This window comes from Panulirus ornatus, chromosome 10, assembly GCF_036320965.1.
Source record: "Panulirus ornatus isolate Po-2019 chromosome 10, ASM3632096v1, whole genome shotgun sequence".
Lineage (NCBI taxonomy): Eukaryota > Metazoa > Arthropoda > Malacostraca > Decapoda > Palinuridae > Panulirus > Panulirus ornatus.
Window position 1 is genome coordinate 62,189,262 of NC_092233.1, and position 16,672 is coordinate 62,205,933.

General features: G+C 48.1%; 1 protein-coding gene across 13 annotated transcripts in view; it reads right to left on the reverse strand.

The window, feature by feature from the left end:
* Positions 1-16,672, reverse strand: part of nab (NGFI-A-binding protein homolog) — an 844,405-nt gene that overhangs the window by 11,250 nt on the left and 816,483 nt on the right. For 10 of the 13 annotated variants that reach the window (XM_071666139.1, XM_071666138.1, XM_071666146.1 and 7 more), the window contains one exon: positions 258-566. In XM_071666139.1, coding sequence (XP_071522240.1) covers positions 258-566 — 309 coding nt within the window. The remainder of the gene's footprint in view (positions 1-257; positions 567-16,672) is intronic. The other 3 variants (XM_071666143.1, XM_071666140.1, XM_071666141.1) reach the window with 3 other exon arrangements.

Here is a 16,672-nt window from a genome sequence, read left to right on the forward strand (position 1 = left end):
AGACATAAGACTGGGGACATAACACAATCTAAAACTAAACTACTGGAACCTTTGGAGACGAGAGACTAGGTACAGAACACCCTCCTCAATCCCCCTTTTATTTCCAATCACGTATCCTGAATCAAATACTCCCTCCCCTTTCCACGTATCCATCCATTCATATTCACAGAGTCCTGCTCCGTGTATAACCCACACAAGCAGGGTGCCCGGCATGCAAGGACGGGAGAGAGGGAATAATAAAGGAATCTAGATATTACCTTCCTCACCTTATTTTCAGGATAGGAGAACATTTCGGAGTAAGTGGTGGGCGGGGAGACGAGTCTGCCGGGGGCCGTCGAACCGGGGGCCGACGCTGAGACTGAAGTAGCTCCACCTGCGCTGTTGTGCTTGCCCGCGGGCCCATCCTGCTGCTGCTGCTGCTGCTGGGGCCCGCCACGCGGGTAGGCGGAGGCGGAGTCCTGGGGGCGGGAGCCAGAGACCGGGTCCTTCTGTTGGTTTAGGGACTCCTTGACCACACGTAGACCTTCGTCCACTAGGGTGTCTTGCACCAGCTGCTGTAGGTACGACTGGTGACATTAGAGGCAATGGTGACGGGCAAACGAGAGCTGATGCATGAGGGGAGGGGCGGCTGGGGGGCAGGGAAGGGGGGGGCGGGGGAGGGGAGGGCTTGGGGCAGGGGAGGGGTTGCTTGAGGCAGGGAAGGGGCGGCTTGGGGCAGGGGAGGGGCGGTTTGGGGCAGGGGAGGGGTTGCTTGAGGTAGGGGAGGGGCGGCTTGGGGCAGGGGCGGCTTGGGGCAGGGGAGGGGCGGCTGGGAGCTGAGGAGGGGTTGCTAGGGGCAAGGGAGGTGCGGCTTGGGGCAAGGAAGGGGTGGCTTGGGGCAAGGAAGGGGTGGCTTGGGGCACGGGGAGGGGAGGCAATGGGTAGAATAAGAGGAGCGAGAGGGGGTAGAATAATGGGGTGATAAAGGGGGTAATACAATGGTGGTAGGAGGTAGGGGGAACAATGAGATGAAAAACACATGGTCGAGAGAGAATAAATAAAAAAGATAGAGATAAAATGAGAGAGAGAGAGAGAGAGAGAGAGAGAGAGAGAGAGAGAGAGAGAGAGAGAGAGAGAGAGAGAGAGAGAGAGAGAGAGAAATCAAGTCGTAATTAAACACAGGAACAAAAGTACAGTAAGGGGAGGATACGGATAGAAAAAAAAAATGATAAACAAAATGAGAGAGAGAGAGAGAGAGAGAGAGAGAGAGAGAGAGAGAGAGAGAGAGAGAGAGAGAGAGAGAGAGAAGATAAGAACAAGAGAAAAATACCAAATAAAGTGTGAAACATCGATGAAAAGTAAGGAGGGAAGAGAGAGAGAGAGAGAGAGAGAGAGAGAGAGAGAGAGAGAGAGAGAGAGAGAGAGAGAGAGAGAGGACGCACTACCCAGGTCGCTATGAATAAAGGGAATGAGACAAGGAGATAAAAAAGGGGGGACAGAGGAAGAGGGGAGAGGGAGAGAGAGAGAGAGAGGGAGAGGGGAGAGAGAGAGAGAGAGAGTGAAGAAGAGGGGAGGCAAATGACGTGACGACCAGGGAAAAGTCTCGATGAAGAATGACTGACAAAAGTGATGAAGCGAGAAAGAACATGTGACACACTGGGGAGCTGCGAGGAGGGGAGGAGAGGAGGGGAGGAGAGTGAGGTAAAGTGGGGAGAGTGAGGTGAGGTGAGGTGAGGTGGTGGGAGGAAGGGAGAGTAAAGCCTTGGGGGGGGGAGGAGGGGGGAGAGGGAGGATCAGAGAGTGGATAGGGAAGTACACGAAACGAAAATATGTGAGACAAGCTCTTACCAAAGGTGGTGCTCACCTGGACACCTACACCTTTACCTGGGTACCTACACCTTCACCTGGTCACCTACACCTTCATCTGGTCACCTACACCTTTACCTGGGCCCTTACACCTTCACCTGGCCATCTACACCTTCACCTAGCTACTTACACCTTCACCTGCTCACCTACACCTTCACTTGGCCACCTACACCTTCACTTGGCCACCTACACCTTCACCTGGGCACTTAGACTTTCACCTGGGCACCTACACCTTCACCTGGGCATCTACACCTTCTCCTGGCCATCTACACCTTCACCTGCCTACCTACACCTTCACCTGGTCACCTACACCTTCACTTGGCCACCTACACCTTCATCTGGGCACCTACACCTTCATCTGGGCCCCTACACCTTCACTTGGTCACATACATCTTCAACTGGTCACCTACACCTTCACATGTCCACCTACATCTTCACCTGGGAACCTACATCTTCATCTGGTCACTTACACTTTCATCTGGGCACCTTCACTTGGTTGCCACAGCTTCACCTGGGTACCTACACCTTCAACTGGTCTTCTTCATCTTCATTAGAGCATCTACACCATCGCCTGGTCATCTTCATCTCCTTCTGGTCACCTACACCTTCACTTGGCCATCCACACCTTCACCTTGCTTCCTATACCCTCACCTTGTCACCTGCATCTTCACTTTCACCTACTTACCTAGACTTCCCCCTGGCCAAAAGCATTTACATTTCAAGCTTGCTAAGTACACCTTCACCTAACATCATACACCTATCCTAGTCACCTACACCCATCCTTACAATCTGCGTTTTACACCTATAACCTGCACCTTACACCTGGCCACACACCACTCACCTGATTGCCTCACAACAGCAACACCTTACCACTCCACCTAATACCCTTAACATTTCACCTGCTGGACCACACCTGGCCAACAGCACCTTGTATGTACACCTATACCTGTTTCTGGTCACCTGTGTGTGTGTGTGTGTGTGTGTGTGTGTGTGTGTGTGTGTGTGTGTGTGTGTGTGTGTGTGCAGGCGAAGCATTCTGCATGGCGGAGTCCAGCCAAACCTACACTGTGTGAAACTGTGTGAGCTATAGCACTCCAGTAGTCATATATATATATATATATATATATATATATATATATATATATATATATATATATATATATATATGGTTATCATATGTAACAATAGCAACATAACTATCGTAGAGCTACCTATGTGGAATGTTTGCTAGCGAGACATAACAGCTTTGTATATACAGACAACTTGTTTGATGACCCACACACACACACATTGAAATACATACAACTACAAGAGACAGATACATCAATACATAGAACAGACAAGGCTTAGCTACAGGGCAACTCTGCTAGCCAGGACAGAGGCGGATAGAGGATAGGGACAAGAAATAAAATATAAGGTAATGATTGTTTGTGATGAACTAAGGCAATAATCGCAGGGCGAAGCACATGGCACCATGGTGTTGTCAACAGGCGAACTACGGCAACGTGGGTGTTGAAACCGAGGGGTTGGTTGGCAGGGGTGGCACCATAAGGGAGGGGATAGAGGTGGTAGATGTTGTCAGTACCAGAGATGGTGCTTAAGGGGTTGGTTGGCAAGATGACAACATGGGAGAGTAAGGTGTTGCCAACACCAAGAGTGGCAATCAAGTGTTGGCAGGGTGAATGAGGGAGGGAGGTAGGCGGTCAGTGACAACACCAGGGGGTGGCAGGGGAAATTACAACAGCATAGAGGCATCATCTGCTTATACCACAAGCAAACAACAACAGAAACTAAGCTGGACTAAGCATTACATAAGCTTAACTGGCATGAATGAAGCGAAACAGGAGAATGAAAGAAATAGAATGAATAAGATGCGTAATGAACGCACGGCAGTGGGTCACTGGGGGAATGCAAAATACAAAAGGATAGATAAGGAGATAAGACAATGGGAATGATAATCAGGCAAAGGAATTAGGAAGATGAAAATGAAAAATGAAATTATTAAGACACAAAAATGATTACATATATATATATATATATATATATATATATATATATATATATATATATATATATATATATATATATATATATACGGAAAGCCAAAGGGCAGACTGATTTTGAACATAAAAAGACAAAGTTTTGCTTGGTAGAGCGAGGCAAGAAATTAAATTATAATAATGACAATAATAATAATAATAATAATAATAACAATAATAACAATAATAATAACAGAAAATGAAAATCAGAACAACAAATAACATATGAAACTCAAATACTCTAAGAGAAACAGATAATATATATATATATATATATATATATATATATATATATATATATATATATATATATATATATATATATATAGAGAGAGAGAGAGAGAGAGAGAGAGAGAGAGAGAGAGAGAGAATCACGTATGGTAATGTGACCCTGCAAAATCAGGGAGAGTGAACAAATGAACACAAGGGGAGGAGGGAAGGGAGGGAGAGGCGTTGTGAGAGTTGGGTGTCGGTGGGGAGAGAAGGGGGGGGGGGGTTGTGAAAGGGGTGGTTAGGGGCGGCTGTGGTGGGGAGGTGGAGGTGGGTGGAATGGGGGCACAGAGCAAACAGGAGAAACGCGGTGTACGTGCTCACTAACTCTAATACACATGTGCAGGACCACAGATGAAACGACTTACTTTGTATATATTCTAAGGTTATGTAAAAACACAAGTGTTGACACAAGAAACACTCCAGCTCCTCTCTCTCTCTCTCTCTCTCTCTCTCTCATTCCAGTTATGGCCGGGTCTCTCACTCTTACACTCACTCCCTACTCTCACTCACCTTCCTCTCGTCCGTCCGTCCCTCCCTCATCATTCGCCACCAACACATCTCGTCTCATCTGCGCTATGGGACACAGACAGACACACACACACACACACACACACACACACACACACACACACACATGCATGTATACAAATGTGTATTAAACACACGGATACACAATGTATTCTATTATGAATTACGGATGTTGAAGTGGTTGCCGGAACCATCTTACAACCTCCGTGTCAGTAGGTTGTAAACACCAGCCCTCCCAAGTCGGTGTCAACAACTATTTCGTTAACTAGTCTCTTAAAAGGCTAGTCTTAACAACTCTCTCCAATTACTATCCACCAATCCTCTTTTTCCTTCATCAAACCTCAGCCTTTCTACAAACCCCCTCCCCCCATTTCTTTTTTTTTTCGCTACCGAAGCTTTCTTCATTCCAAAAGTATTTTTCACTTTAAGACAAACGTATTTTTCTTGCCTATTTTTCATATCGTTTTTGTCATATTGTAACCCAAGGACCCCTTCTCCGAGAACACGCGCAGCATTTCAGCAGTGCACAGCGATCAGTAGCGGGGGAAGGTGGACTCCATTGGCTTAAGATACAACCTCACCGAAGGAGACTTATCACTCCAGGCGTAACCACAAGCAGGCGGAGTACGGTAACACACACACATACAAACATATATATATATATATATATATATATATATATATATATATATATATATATATATATATTCCAAGGTCTTCAACGTGGCCGGTTCTTACATGAAAAATAGGAGAGCGTAAGAAAGGGAAAAGTATATTAATCTTTGAGGAAAAGAAAAATGGTCTTCTGAGCTGAAAAAGACGGTGATAAATACTATGGAAAACTGGACGTAAACGAAGCGAATATATATATATATATATATATATATATATATATATATATATATATATATATATATATATATATATATGGCACAGGTCTCCTCCTGCTTGAGGTTACACAGTGAGTGAAGGATCATCATCTTCAAGGCTGCACCATCGTAACTGACACAAGTGAGTACTGTCTCTCGTCAAAGAATTCCGGGGGTTTCAAAGGAGCCCATCCTCTCTCTGCTACTGAACGTAGCGCAGCCCCGGAGAGGGGAAAAAAAAAGGGGGGGTCCTAATCAACAGGTGGGCCCCTTTCATGGAAGAGGTGCTAGGATAAGAGGCTAGGCGTTGATGAGGAACAAATAAAGAAATGTAGTTGTCATATATAATGCAACACAACCAGAGCTTACCTCCCACAGCCAAGCACCACAGACCATCCTGTGGTTTCCCCTGACCACCTCATGTACCCTGGTTCAACCCCCTGCACCAATCCCCCCTCTACTTTTTTTTTCCTTCCCAATAGGGTGGTCAGAGAAGGAAGGGAAGGGGCTGGACAGGGGAAGGTAAGTTTTCAGATGGAAGAGAGGGTTAAAGTGTATATATGTAGGTTTGCGGTGAAGGTTTTGTTGAAGGAATGCTTGGGAAAAGTGTCCTAGAAACGTGGTTTTGAAAACATGTCCCTCTCCCTCACCCACTCAATATATCATACCGCTCCAGTTCGCTCCTGTCCCATGCACGCCTCTCATCCTCCTGAATGCTCAGGCCCCGATACCCCACAGCTTCCTACACTCCATCTTTCCATCTCCAACTTCGTTTTCCTCCCACGATTCTCTCCCTGAACATCTGGCTCGGACGTGAGGACCTCTCAAGTGTTTCTCCGCTCATCGTCTCTATATGTCCGAATCATTTCAAGACACACTAGTCAGCTCTCTCAATCATACTTCCGCTGGCACCTACATCTGGTTTCTTGCCTTGCCATTCCATACACGATCAACCCACCTCATTCCACATATCCTTGGGTTTGTCATCTCCAACACGTCCAACATTTCCATTTCTTCAGTATGTAAGGCCCAAGACTCATCCCCATGCAACACTGTCGGGACTGTTAAACTTTCAAGCACATCCACCTCTGCTCACACAGACAGGTGACCTCTCCTTCCACATATCCACCTCTGCTCACACAGACCGTGACCTCTCCTTCCACATATTTCCTCATTCAGTTCAGGATCTTACTCAACTCTACTACTGTACAACTCAATCTATATCCCATTGTTCCATCTGCTGTCACGTCCACTCCCAGGTATCTAAGACACTCCACTTCCTCTAAGTCTCTTCCTCACTCACACATACTCTTAACCACCTTGTCCATACTCCCTGCTGTGGCTGATTAACATATGCGTTCGTATTTACTCTCTTCTTTCGTCTACCGTACACCCCCCCCAATCATTAGCTTTGCAGTTTCCCCTCTGCAGTCTACCACAAGATTCTCGTTTAGACTGGTGACCGAGGCGTGCTTATATGGTTCGAATATGTGGAGAGGATGAGCGAAGAAAGATTGACTCAGAGGATGTACGTGGAGGAGACGAGGGAAAGGGACAATCCTAATAGAAGAATGAAGGATGGAGCAAGGCAGGCTTTAGGATATCGGGTGAGGATGACAGGCTAGCAGGGGATAGAATAAAGTGAATCGATGTGGTATATGGGGGACACCGTGGGCTGAATCAGGTCGTTATGACGCGGTCAAGGTAAACTGGGAATAGTTTGTAGGGCTTTGCTGTAGATGGGAGAGTTAAATTTTAGTAAATCATACATGACAGCTGGGGATTACAATACATACATACATACATACATATATATATGTATGTATATATATATATATATATATATATATATATATATATATATATATATATATATATATATATATATATTTTTTTTTTTTTTTTTTTTTTTTTTTTCATACTATTCGCCATTTCCCGCGATAGCGAGGTAGCGTTAAGAACAGAGGACTGGGCCTTTGAGGGAATATCCTCACCTGGCCCCCTTCTCCGTTCCTTCTTTTGGAAGATTAAAAAAAAAAAACGAGAGGGGAGGATTTCCAGCCCCCCGCTCCCTTCCCTTTTAGTCGCCTTCTACGACACGCAGGGAATACGTGGGAAGTATTCTTTCTCCCCTATCCCCTATATATATATATATATATACTCTTATATATATATATATATATATATATATATATATATATATATATATATATATATATATATCACCAAACTCCTCCTCTCCATCCCTAAGCCATCTGGTCACTGGTGATTTAAAATACCCAGAGCATAGCCTGGTTCCCTATAAAGAAACCAATTAAATGTTGTTTCATATCCTGAAGCAAACTGTAACAGACACAAAACTTACTTTTCTTACAACAGGTAAGCGTGATCCTCAGCTGGAATACGCTGTTCAATCCTGGTCAACAGATTTGATCAACGGTGACGAAAAACTAGAACGTGTACAAAGAAGAGTGAAAAAAATCACGAGCTGATTTCGTCACACAGAAATAAGCCTTTGTGCAGAAAGACTTGTGAGACGTGGGAATTCTTTCCTCCAAAACAGCAACTTCGACAACGCATGACACACAAAACAATTTCTTCATCTCGGTGACTCACCAGCAAGGTTAGTCGTAGATAAAAAATGGGGTGAGGGGGTTGGAATATCAAAGTCAGCATGTTTTTATTCTTTTTTTTAGCTGTTGAGTGACAGAAATAAACAATAAAGTATCCTCAAAAGTCGCCTTTGACAGGACTATCAGTACCACTAGGTGGATCCTTGAATGACATTATCATTAATTAAGTCTAATCAAGAAAGGAAGTTTAATGAAGCATATACAGATCTAGAAATCATGATATCAATCTCTATTTCTAAGTATCAGATTTCAGTCTGCCACCCAAATGTTCAGCAATACAGGAGGATTTTAAGCACGATGCTCAATCGTCACTTTCCAATGGAATTTCTAACGTAGTATACCGGATATTATATATATATATATATATATATATATATATATATATATATATATATAACCTTATCATGAAGCATTACTTCTTGTGGTATATGTCTTATCCTATGTACCCCTCACCAATCTTTCCTCATTGTGCATTCGCTCACCATCTTTACCATCTCCCTCCTTCCATTTTCGAACGATGATCCTCCTCTCTCTCTCTCTCTCTCTCACCCCCCACCCCCCCCGATTCACTGTGAGTGGCCTTCCTCTCCTGGATTCTACTTACTCTCTCTCTCTCTCTCTCTCTCTCTCTCTCTCTCTCTCTCTCTCTCTCTCTCTCTCTCTCTCTCTCCATTTTTCTAATCCCTCCCTTTATCACTGATTCCCCTGAGTTCATAGTCTCGCGTGATCTTTCAATTCCTCAATCGCCATTGCCAACTACGCATCTGCTCTCCCTCCTCCAACTCTCACCGGGATACTTCCCTCTCCCTCCTCCAACTCTCACCGGGATACCTCCCTCTCACCCTCTGGCTCTCCCATCCTAACCTCCCTGCCTGCACTCATGATACGCATATTCCTCTCTCCCATCCTGTTCCCAGTCCTACCCACTTACCTCCTCCTCCTCTCCCTCTTCCTCTCCTCCCTAACTCTCTCAGCCTCGTCCTGCCTTACCCCCTACCCCCACCCAACTCTCCTCTCTCCCCCCTAAAGGGAAAAAAATGATTAGGGTTTTGATAGGAAGCAATTACGAACCAAAATTAATCAAGAGTTCAAACTACAATTGAAAGCACCGGCAGGGGGGTGAGGGGGGGAGGGTAAAAAAGGGGGAATGGGGTTGGGGGGCGCCGCCCCCTCTCCCCCTTCTACGACAGACCCTCTCATGACTGAATATTTCCAGCCTTAGGGAACATGCAAATAAGGTCCACGTGATATTCTAACAGCGCCTGGCACTAATCCTCGGCTCACGGACGATCCAGTCCGTCTATTGATATCGGCCAAACACACACACACACACACACACACACACACACACACACACACAACCTCTTCCCTTCTATCTTTTTTTTTCTATCTGCGCCAGTCCACCGTCACTCAGGTTTGGGGCACAACGAGTATCAATTTCCAAGTTTGATATAGGAAAAAAAGGGAAGAAAAACGACCTCGAGGGGTTAATGCAAAGTCCAGTGGAATAAAACAGGTGTGTGTGTGTGTGTGTGTGTGTGTGTGTGTGTGTGACTAACTTACATATATGCTTGATTGAAGCACCTGGGCGAAAAGTGGCGGCACTGGTGCTGAAGTCATTTTGCCTTCCAAAAAGAAAAACATTTCTGTCGAGAGAGAGAGAGAGAGAGAGAGAGAGAGAGAGAGAGAGAGAGAGAGAGAGAGAGAGAGAGAGAGAGAGACGCGCTCTCGCCCGGCAGGGTAAACAATGGTTCCTCCTCCTCCTCCTCCTACAATCCACGACTCATTTTTCATTCAGTTTTACCGTAATTCTTTTTTTTTTTTTCTCTTGTATCTTTCTTCGTCTCTATAACCGGCGCCTCCCCCTCCCAAAGATCCCTATCCCCCCCCACCCACCCACTCACCCCCTTTCCTGCCTTCGATGAGGGTGGGTGGAGGGTGGGATGGAGGGTGGGTGTGGAGGGTGAGTGGGTGGAGGGTGGGTGATAAATGACAGATCACGGGAGCGAGGCTAGATTAATGGTCGCGAATTATTTGATGAGTTCGATGGCGTCATCTCTGGTAGGTGGGGGGAGGCGGTGATGGTGATGATGGTGATGGTGATGGTGATGGTGATGATGATGAGGATGGGACGACCATGTGACGTGGGGATGATGGTGATGGGACGGAGGGAACCATGTGACGTGGGATGGGGTGAAGGGACGTGGCCTCCAGCAGGACGGATGGGACGGGAGAGATGGGACGAGATGGGTCGGCAGGGGAATGGGGGTGTGGATGGAGGTGGTTGTGCACGGATTGGAGGAGGCGGAAGAGGAGGAGGAGGAGGAGGAGGAGGAGGAAGAGGAGGAGGAGGAGGAGGGGTTAAGAGACGAGAATTCATGAGGGGAGAGGAGGACTCAAAATGGGGAGGCACAGTGGCGAGGGACAACACCAGAGTGGGGACTTACTGGCACCAGAGTGGGGACTTACTGGCGCCAGAGTGGGGACTTACTGGCACCAGAGTGGGGACTTACTGGCGCCAGAGTGGGGACTTACTGGCACCAGAGTGGGGACTTACTGGCACCAGAGTGGGGACTTACTGGCACCAGAGTGGGGACTTACTGGCACCAGAGTGGGGACTTACTGGCACCAGAGTGGGGACTTACTGGCACCAGAGTGGGGACTTACTGGCACCAGAGTGGGGACTTACTGGCGCCAGAGTGGAGCCAAATAGGAGGGAATAGGATGAGAATTTGGGGAGGAGTGAGGGGACTGTCAGGTGAGGGGGGGGGGGAGGATGGCGGCTGAGGAAACTCGCAGGTGAAGGAACTCGTAGGTGAGGGGACTAGTAGCTAAGGTGACTCTGGTAGGTGAGGGGGGGAGCTAGCGGGCAAGGGGAAAGGGGGGAAAAGGGGGGACTGGTGAGACAGATGGACATCACACACACAGCTGGTCTGCGCCAGGCCACACCCACCTGTACTACATCCCCCCCCCGGGGTGGGGGGAGGTAATCCTCACGGCCTTTAATTTCCTGACGACCTCCCCTCCCCGACCTCCCCTCCCCAACCTCCCCTCTCTCCTCCTCAGACAGGTCACATCCCCGTCCGGAGTAACACCTTTGACCACATTTCCCACCCTCCCGTGAGCGCCAGGATGGATAACCTGACCCCCCCTCCCCCCACCCCGATGGATATTCTGACCCCCCTCCCCCTCTTACTGCCTCGACCTGTCACATCCTCTTTTCATTTTCAGACGCATCCTTCCCTCCTCCCTCCTTCCCTCCCTCCCTCCCTCCCCCTGCAACAGAGTTGTTTATCACTTTACAGTGAACAGCCCCAGAGCCTCTCCAGCAGCGGAGGCAAGACAGTGGTTTACGTGCCTCGCCCCCCCCTCTTCCCCCCATGATGGTCGACATTCCCAGAAACCGTTGGTTCGATCACGTCTTTACCATCACCAAATCTATCGACTCACGATAGACAGACACATGATCTCCAGGCACCTGCTCACGACGCTGCAATGAGGGGGGTAGGGTTATGAGCTATGGCTGAGATAGATAGACAGATAGATAGATAGATACAGATAGATAGATAGATAGATAGAGAGAGAGAGAGAGAGAGAGAGAGAGAGAGAGAGAGAGAGAGAGAGAGAGAGAGAGAGAGACGACTTGTTACAGACCATCGTGAAAATACGAACTATGATTTAATATTCATTCCCTCCTCTCCCCTCTTCGTCCCCCCTCCCCTCCCCTCTTCGTCCCCCTCCCCTCCCTCCCCTCTTCGTCCCCCCCTCCCCAAACGACCTCTACATCCCCTTGAGGAGGAGGGGGAGGGGAGGGGAAGGGGGGACCTGTTGCTCGAGTCTTTCCGAATCATAGCAACAAATATTCACCTCAGTCGGGGGGGGGGGGATTACCACGTGACACACACGCACACGTACACGTACATGTCCGTCCGTCCGTCTGGCCGTCTCCATCCTCCTCCTCCTCCTCCCCGGGGGGAGGGGAGGGGAGGGGAGGGGGAGTAGCGCAGCATGAATCCCAGTGATGTAATATTCATGCGCCCAATCGAACACAGAATCAGCCGGGAAAATTGCTTCTCCTGATCCTGTGTTGTGAACTGTGGATGGTGGGTTTAATAACACAGAGGCGGGGGGGGGGGGGGCAGCGTCAGCAGGGGAGGGGGGGAAAGGTGGGTAGCGTCAGCAGGGGGAGAGGAGTCAGCAGTATCAGTAATGGAGGCAGCAGTGTCATGAGGGGAGGGGAGGAGAGGAGGGGAGTGAGCAGTGTCAGCAGGGGAGAGGAGGGCAGGGGAGGGGAGGGAGTGAGCAGTGTCAGCAGGGGAGAGGAGGGCAGGGGAGGGGAGGGAGTGAGCAGTGTCAGCAGGGGAGGGGAGGGAGTGAGCAGTGTCAGCAGGGGAGGGGAGTCAGCAATGGCAGCAGGGGAGAGGAGGGGAGGGGAGGCAGCAGAAGCAGAAGAGGAGGAGGAGGAAGAAGCAGCAGGAGGAGGAGGGAAGATGGGAACTGGGGATATAGTGTAAAAAATGCCCACCATAAAAATCCTGACTTTATTGGTACGAGGAGCAGCTGCCGGAACCTCCAGTGGCTGCCACTGGTGACACCACTGGTGATGGTGGCACCACTGGTGATAGTGGCACCACTGGTGATGGTGGCACCACTGGTGATAGTGGCACCACTGGTGATGGTGGCACCACTGGTGATGGTGGCACCACTGGTGATGGTGGCACCACTGGTGATGGTGGCACCACTGGTGATAGTGGCACCACTGGTGATGGTGGCACCACTGGTGATAGTGGCACCACTGGTGATGGTGGCACCACTGGTGATGGTGGCACCACTGGTGATGGTGGCACCACTGGTGATAGTGGCACCATCCACTCACCATCCACACACGAGCGACTTTCGCACCATCTCTTCACTGCATCTACGTCACTGATGGCGTCATCGTCCCTCGTCATCATCACCGCTTGCGTCATCATCATCATCACAACATCGTTATTCATAACACCATCATCACCATCAGCATCTACCCTCCCTCCCTCCCCCATTTACATCATCCTGACCGTCACTATCCTCCTCTTCCCGTTTTCTTTCACGGCGGTGCCACCACCAGGAGGAGGAGCAGTATGTCACATGGCACTGTACATCTGTGGCGCTGTACATCTGTGACACTGGACATCTGTGGCACTGTACATCTGTGGCGCTGTACATCTGTGACACTGGACATCTGTGGCACTGTACATCTGTGACACTGGACATCTGTGGCACTGTACATCTGTGACACTGGACATGTGTGGCACTGTACATGTGTGGCACTGTACATCTGTCCACGTACATCTCACTGCCTTTCCCCAGTGTCTCTGGCATGCGACCTCACAAGCCCTTACCATACCCACTGGCAACAGACCTGTGTTGTGTCCACACCCCACATCACGGGTTCACAACACCGTGTGGTCGGGTGTTGTCTTGACAACCGAAGCCACGCCTTGTCGTGTTCTAAGCTCACACAACTGGAGCATATATATATATATATATATATATATATATATATATATATATATATATATATATGTCACATGGGGGGAAATGGTTGTATCATACCCCCCCTCCCTCCTGCCCCCCCCCCCACTTTAAATGGCCATCAGGTGATGAAGGCATTATCAAGTCGAGGTGCCAAGGCATTTATCATCATCGCTCTCTGGGGGGTTTATCCTTCGTGTCATTCACCACGTAAAAACCACATATTCATAATCTAATTATCTTAACAACAAGGGAGTGGTTTTTAGAATGACGCGAAAACTAATCTACTGCTTTGATCAGCGGACGGGTTTTTCTTTCCCCTAAATTTTTTCCTCCAAACCTTTTTAAATAAACTTTTTTTTTCTTCGATTTTTTTTTTTTGGGTGTGTGTAATACTTGCCGATACATCCCCCCCCCTCACCCCCCCAGCACACAGGTCATGGGGCAGAATGTGCTTCAGAACAACCCCCCCCCCCTGTCCCGTCCTCCTCCCCCCCTCCCTCAAACAACCAGGGTCATAGCCAAGGGTTCCCGCTGTCCCTACTACTGCTTGGAGGGCACGAGACCAGGTCTCCTACTGCTTAACCTGACCAGAAACCTCTGTGTCCTGCTGCCTGGACGTACCTCCCCCCCCTGCTGGCCAAACCCAGGAGGAGAGAGAGAGAGAGAGAGAGAGAGAGAGAGAGAGAGAGAGAGAGAGGGGGGGCATGCCCTCCATACCCTCTTCCTCTCCAGGACGTCTTCGTCCGTCCGTGATCACGGACACACAAACCATCCGGGATCATCATCCACCTCCCCCCTGCCACGTCCATCCACACGGTTCGAACCCCCGGACATCCCTACTGACCACACCCCCCTCTCCCCCCCCCTCAATCATACGTGAGTAAACCACTGAGAAAACCAGCCAACCAGCTAGCAAGCCGCCCCCCCAAGACCCCCCCCCCCCTCCACCACCACCACTCCCCTCCCCCCCCTTAAAAACTATTTACCGCCATTTAATAAATCGGACGATAATGTGTTTTTGGAAATCGGCGAAGCGCTCTACAAATTGCAGCGGAGGGCAAAAGTGAGCCGGTGAGACGAGGAGATAAAAAATATTCATATTAGAAAGAAAGAACGAGAGAAGAAAAAAAGGATGGGGTAGGAGGAGGAGGAGGAGGAGGAGGAGGAGGAGGAGGAGGAGGAGGAGGAGGGTAGGAGGAGGAGGAGGGTAGGAGGAGGAGGAGGAGGAGGAGGGGTTGGGGGGGTAAGGTGGGGGGGGGTGTGGTGGAGGAGACGGGTCGGAGGGAGGGAGGGAGGGACGGGTTGTGTGTGGGGGGGGGAGGGGGGAAGGAGGAGGGGTGGTTAGCGAGTTTTCAATTCGTAGTTATTTTTAACGGCTCTGCAGAGACTCTGACCAGGGCGTTCATTGTTTCGTCCGGCCTTTTAATTAATTCGTACTTTATTGATGAGTTGCAATCACTGTGGTTTGCTCACATTTTCCACAGAAGCCGCTTGTTCTTTTTTTTGTTGTTTTTATTTTCTTCCTCCTTCTTGGTTTTGTTGTTCTTCGGTTGACCGAGTGTATAACCTTCCCGGATTTTCCTTTTCTTTCCTGTGTGTAATCTTTTTTCACGTGAAGAACCCTGGTTGGTTCTTGCCTTGTGTGTGTGTGTGTGTGTGTGTGTGTGTGTGTGTGTGTGTATCCACTATCTGTGTTTACGGGGAAAGTGACTTACACTCGTGTTGTCCCGTCCCTTAAACTAATATATATATATATATATATATATATATATATATATATATATATATATATATATATATATATATATATATATATATCATGTCTTATCACACATCACCCTGAGCCATGTGCCTATCTGTCAACCGGCAACGAGATGAGAGGATGAACACCTAGGCTCACTGTGGGCCCACTAACGCACTCAGGATTCGAACCATCACGGGCGGCCCCAATCCTAGGGTCACTGGGCCCGTGCTGGACCCGTGGTCAGGGACGATGAGCACTAGCAGCACGTGAGACCCGCGCGCGCGCGTGTGTGTGTGTGTGTGTGTGTGTGTGTGTGTGTGTGTGTGTACATAAGCTGCCACTGAGAGGGTTGCTCGTTTCAACCATTCTTTTTTTTTTCCTTTTTTTTTTCCCCACGGTGAGAATACCGCAGTAACAAGATTTGTTGGCCAGTCTGAAAAAACACTTGCCGACGAATCTATCTGGACATAATCCAGGGGCAAAAAGTCTCCCAGGGAAAAAAAAAAAGTAAAAAAAAAACCCCGCCGGTTCTTACATCGGGAAACATTCCCTCATACTACGAGTGCGAGGGAAAAAAATGCCTTTTTAAGCAATACGCATCTGTGTAGTGCCCACTTTTTTTTTCCTTTATTTTTCCTTCAGTAAAAATCACAATGGCGGTTATTCAGCATAAGAAGAGACAGGTGTATATATATATATATATATATATATATATATATATATATATATATATATATATATATATATATATAACCCCAGGGCCCCTTCTCCAGGGGATCCAGAGCAGCTTCAAGGCTGCGCCACAATCAGTAGCAGGGGAAGGATGAACTCCTGTGGAGTGAGGACAAGTTCTTTGATAAACTCCTACATCCATGACACAACCTCACTGAAGATGACTTTTCACTCGCGGCTTAACCCAGAAGCCGGCGGAGTCCGGTAACAAAAGGGAGTATACCAATATACCCTCCAAATATACCAATATAATCTCCAAATATACCATCATACCTTCCAAATATACAAATATACCTTTTAGATACACCAATATACCCTCCAAATACACCAGTATACCCTCCAAATATACCAATATACCTTCCAAATACACCAGTATACCCTCCAAATATACCAATATACCCTCCAAATACACCAGTATACCCTCCAAATATACCAATATACCCTCCAAATACACCAGTATACCCTCCAATATACCAATATACCCTCCAAATA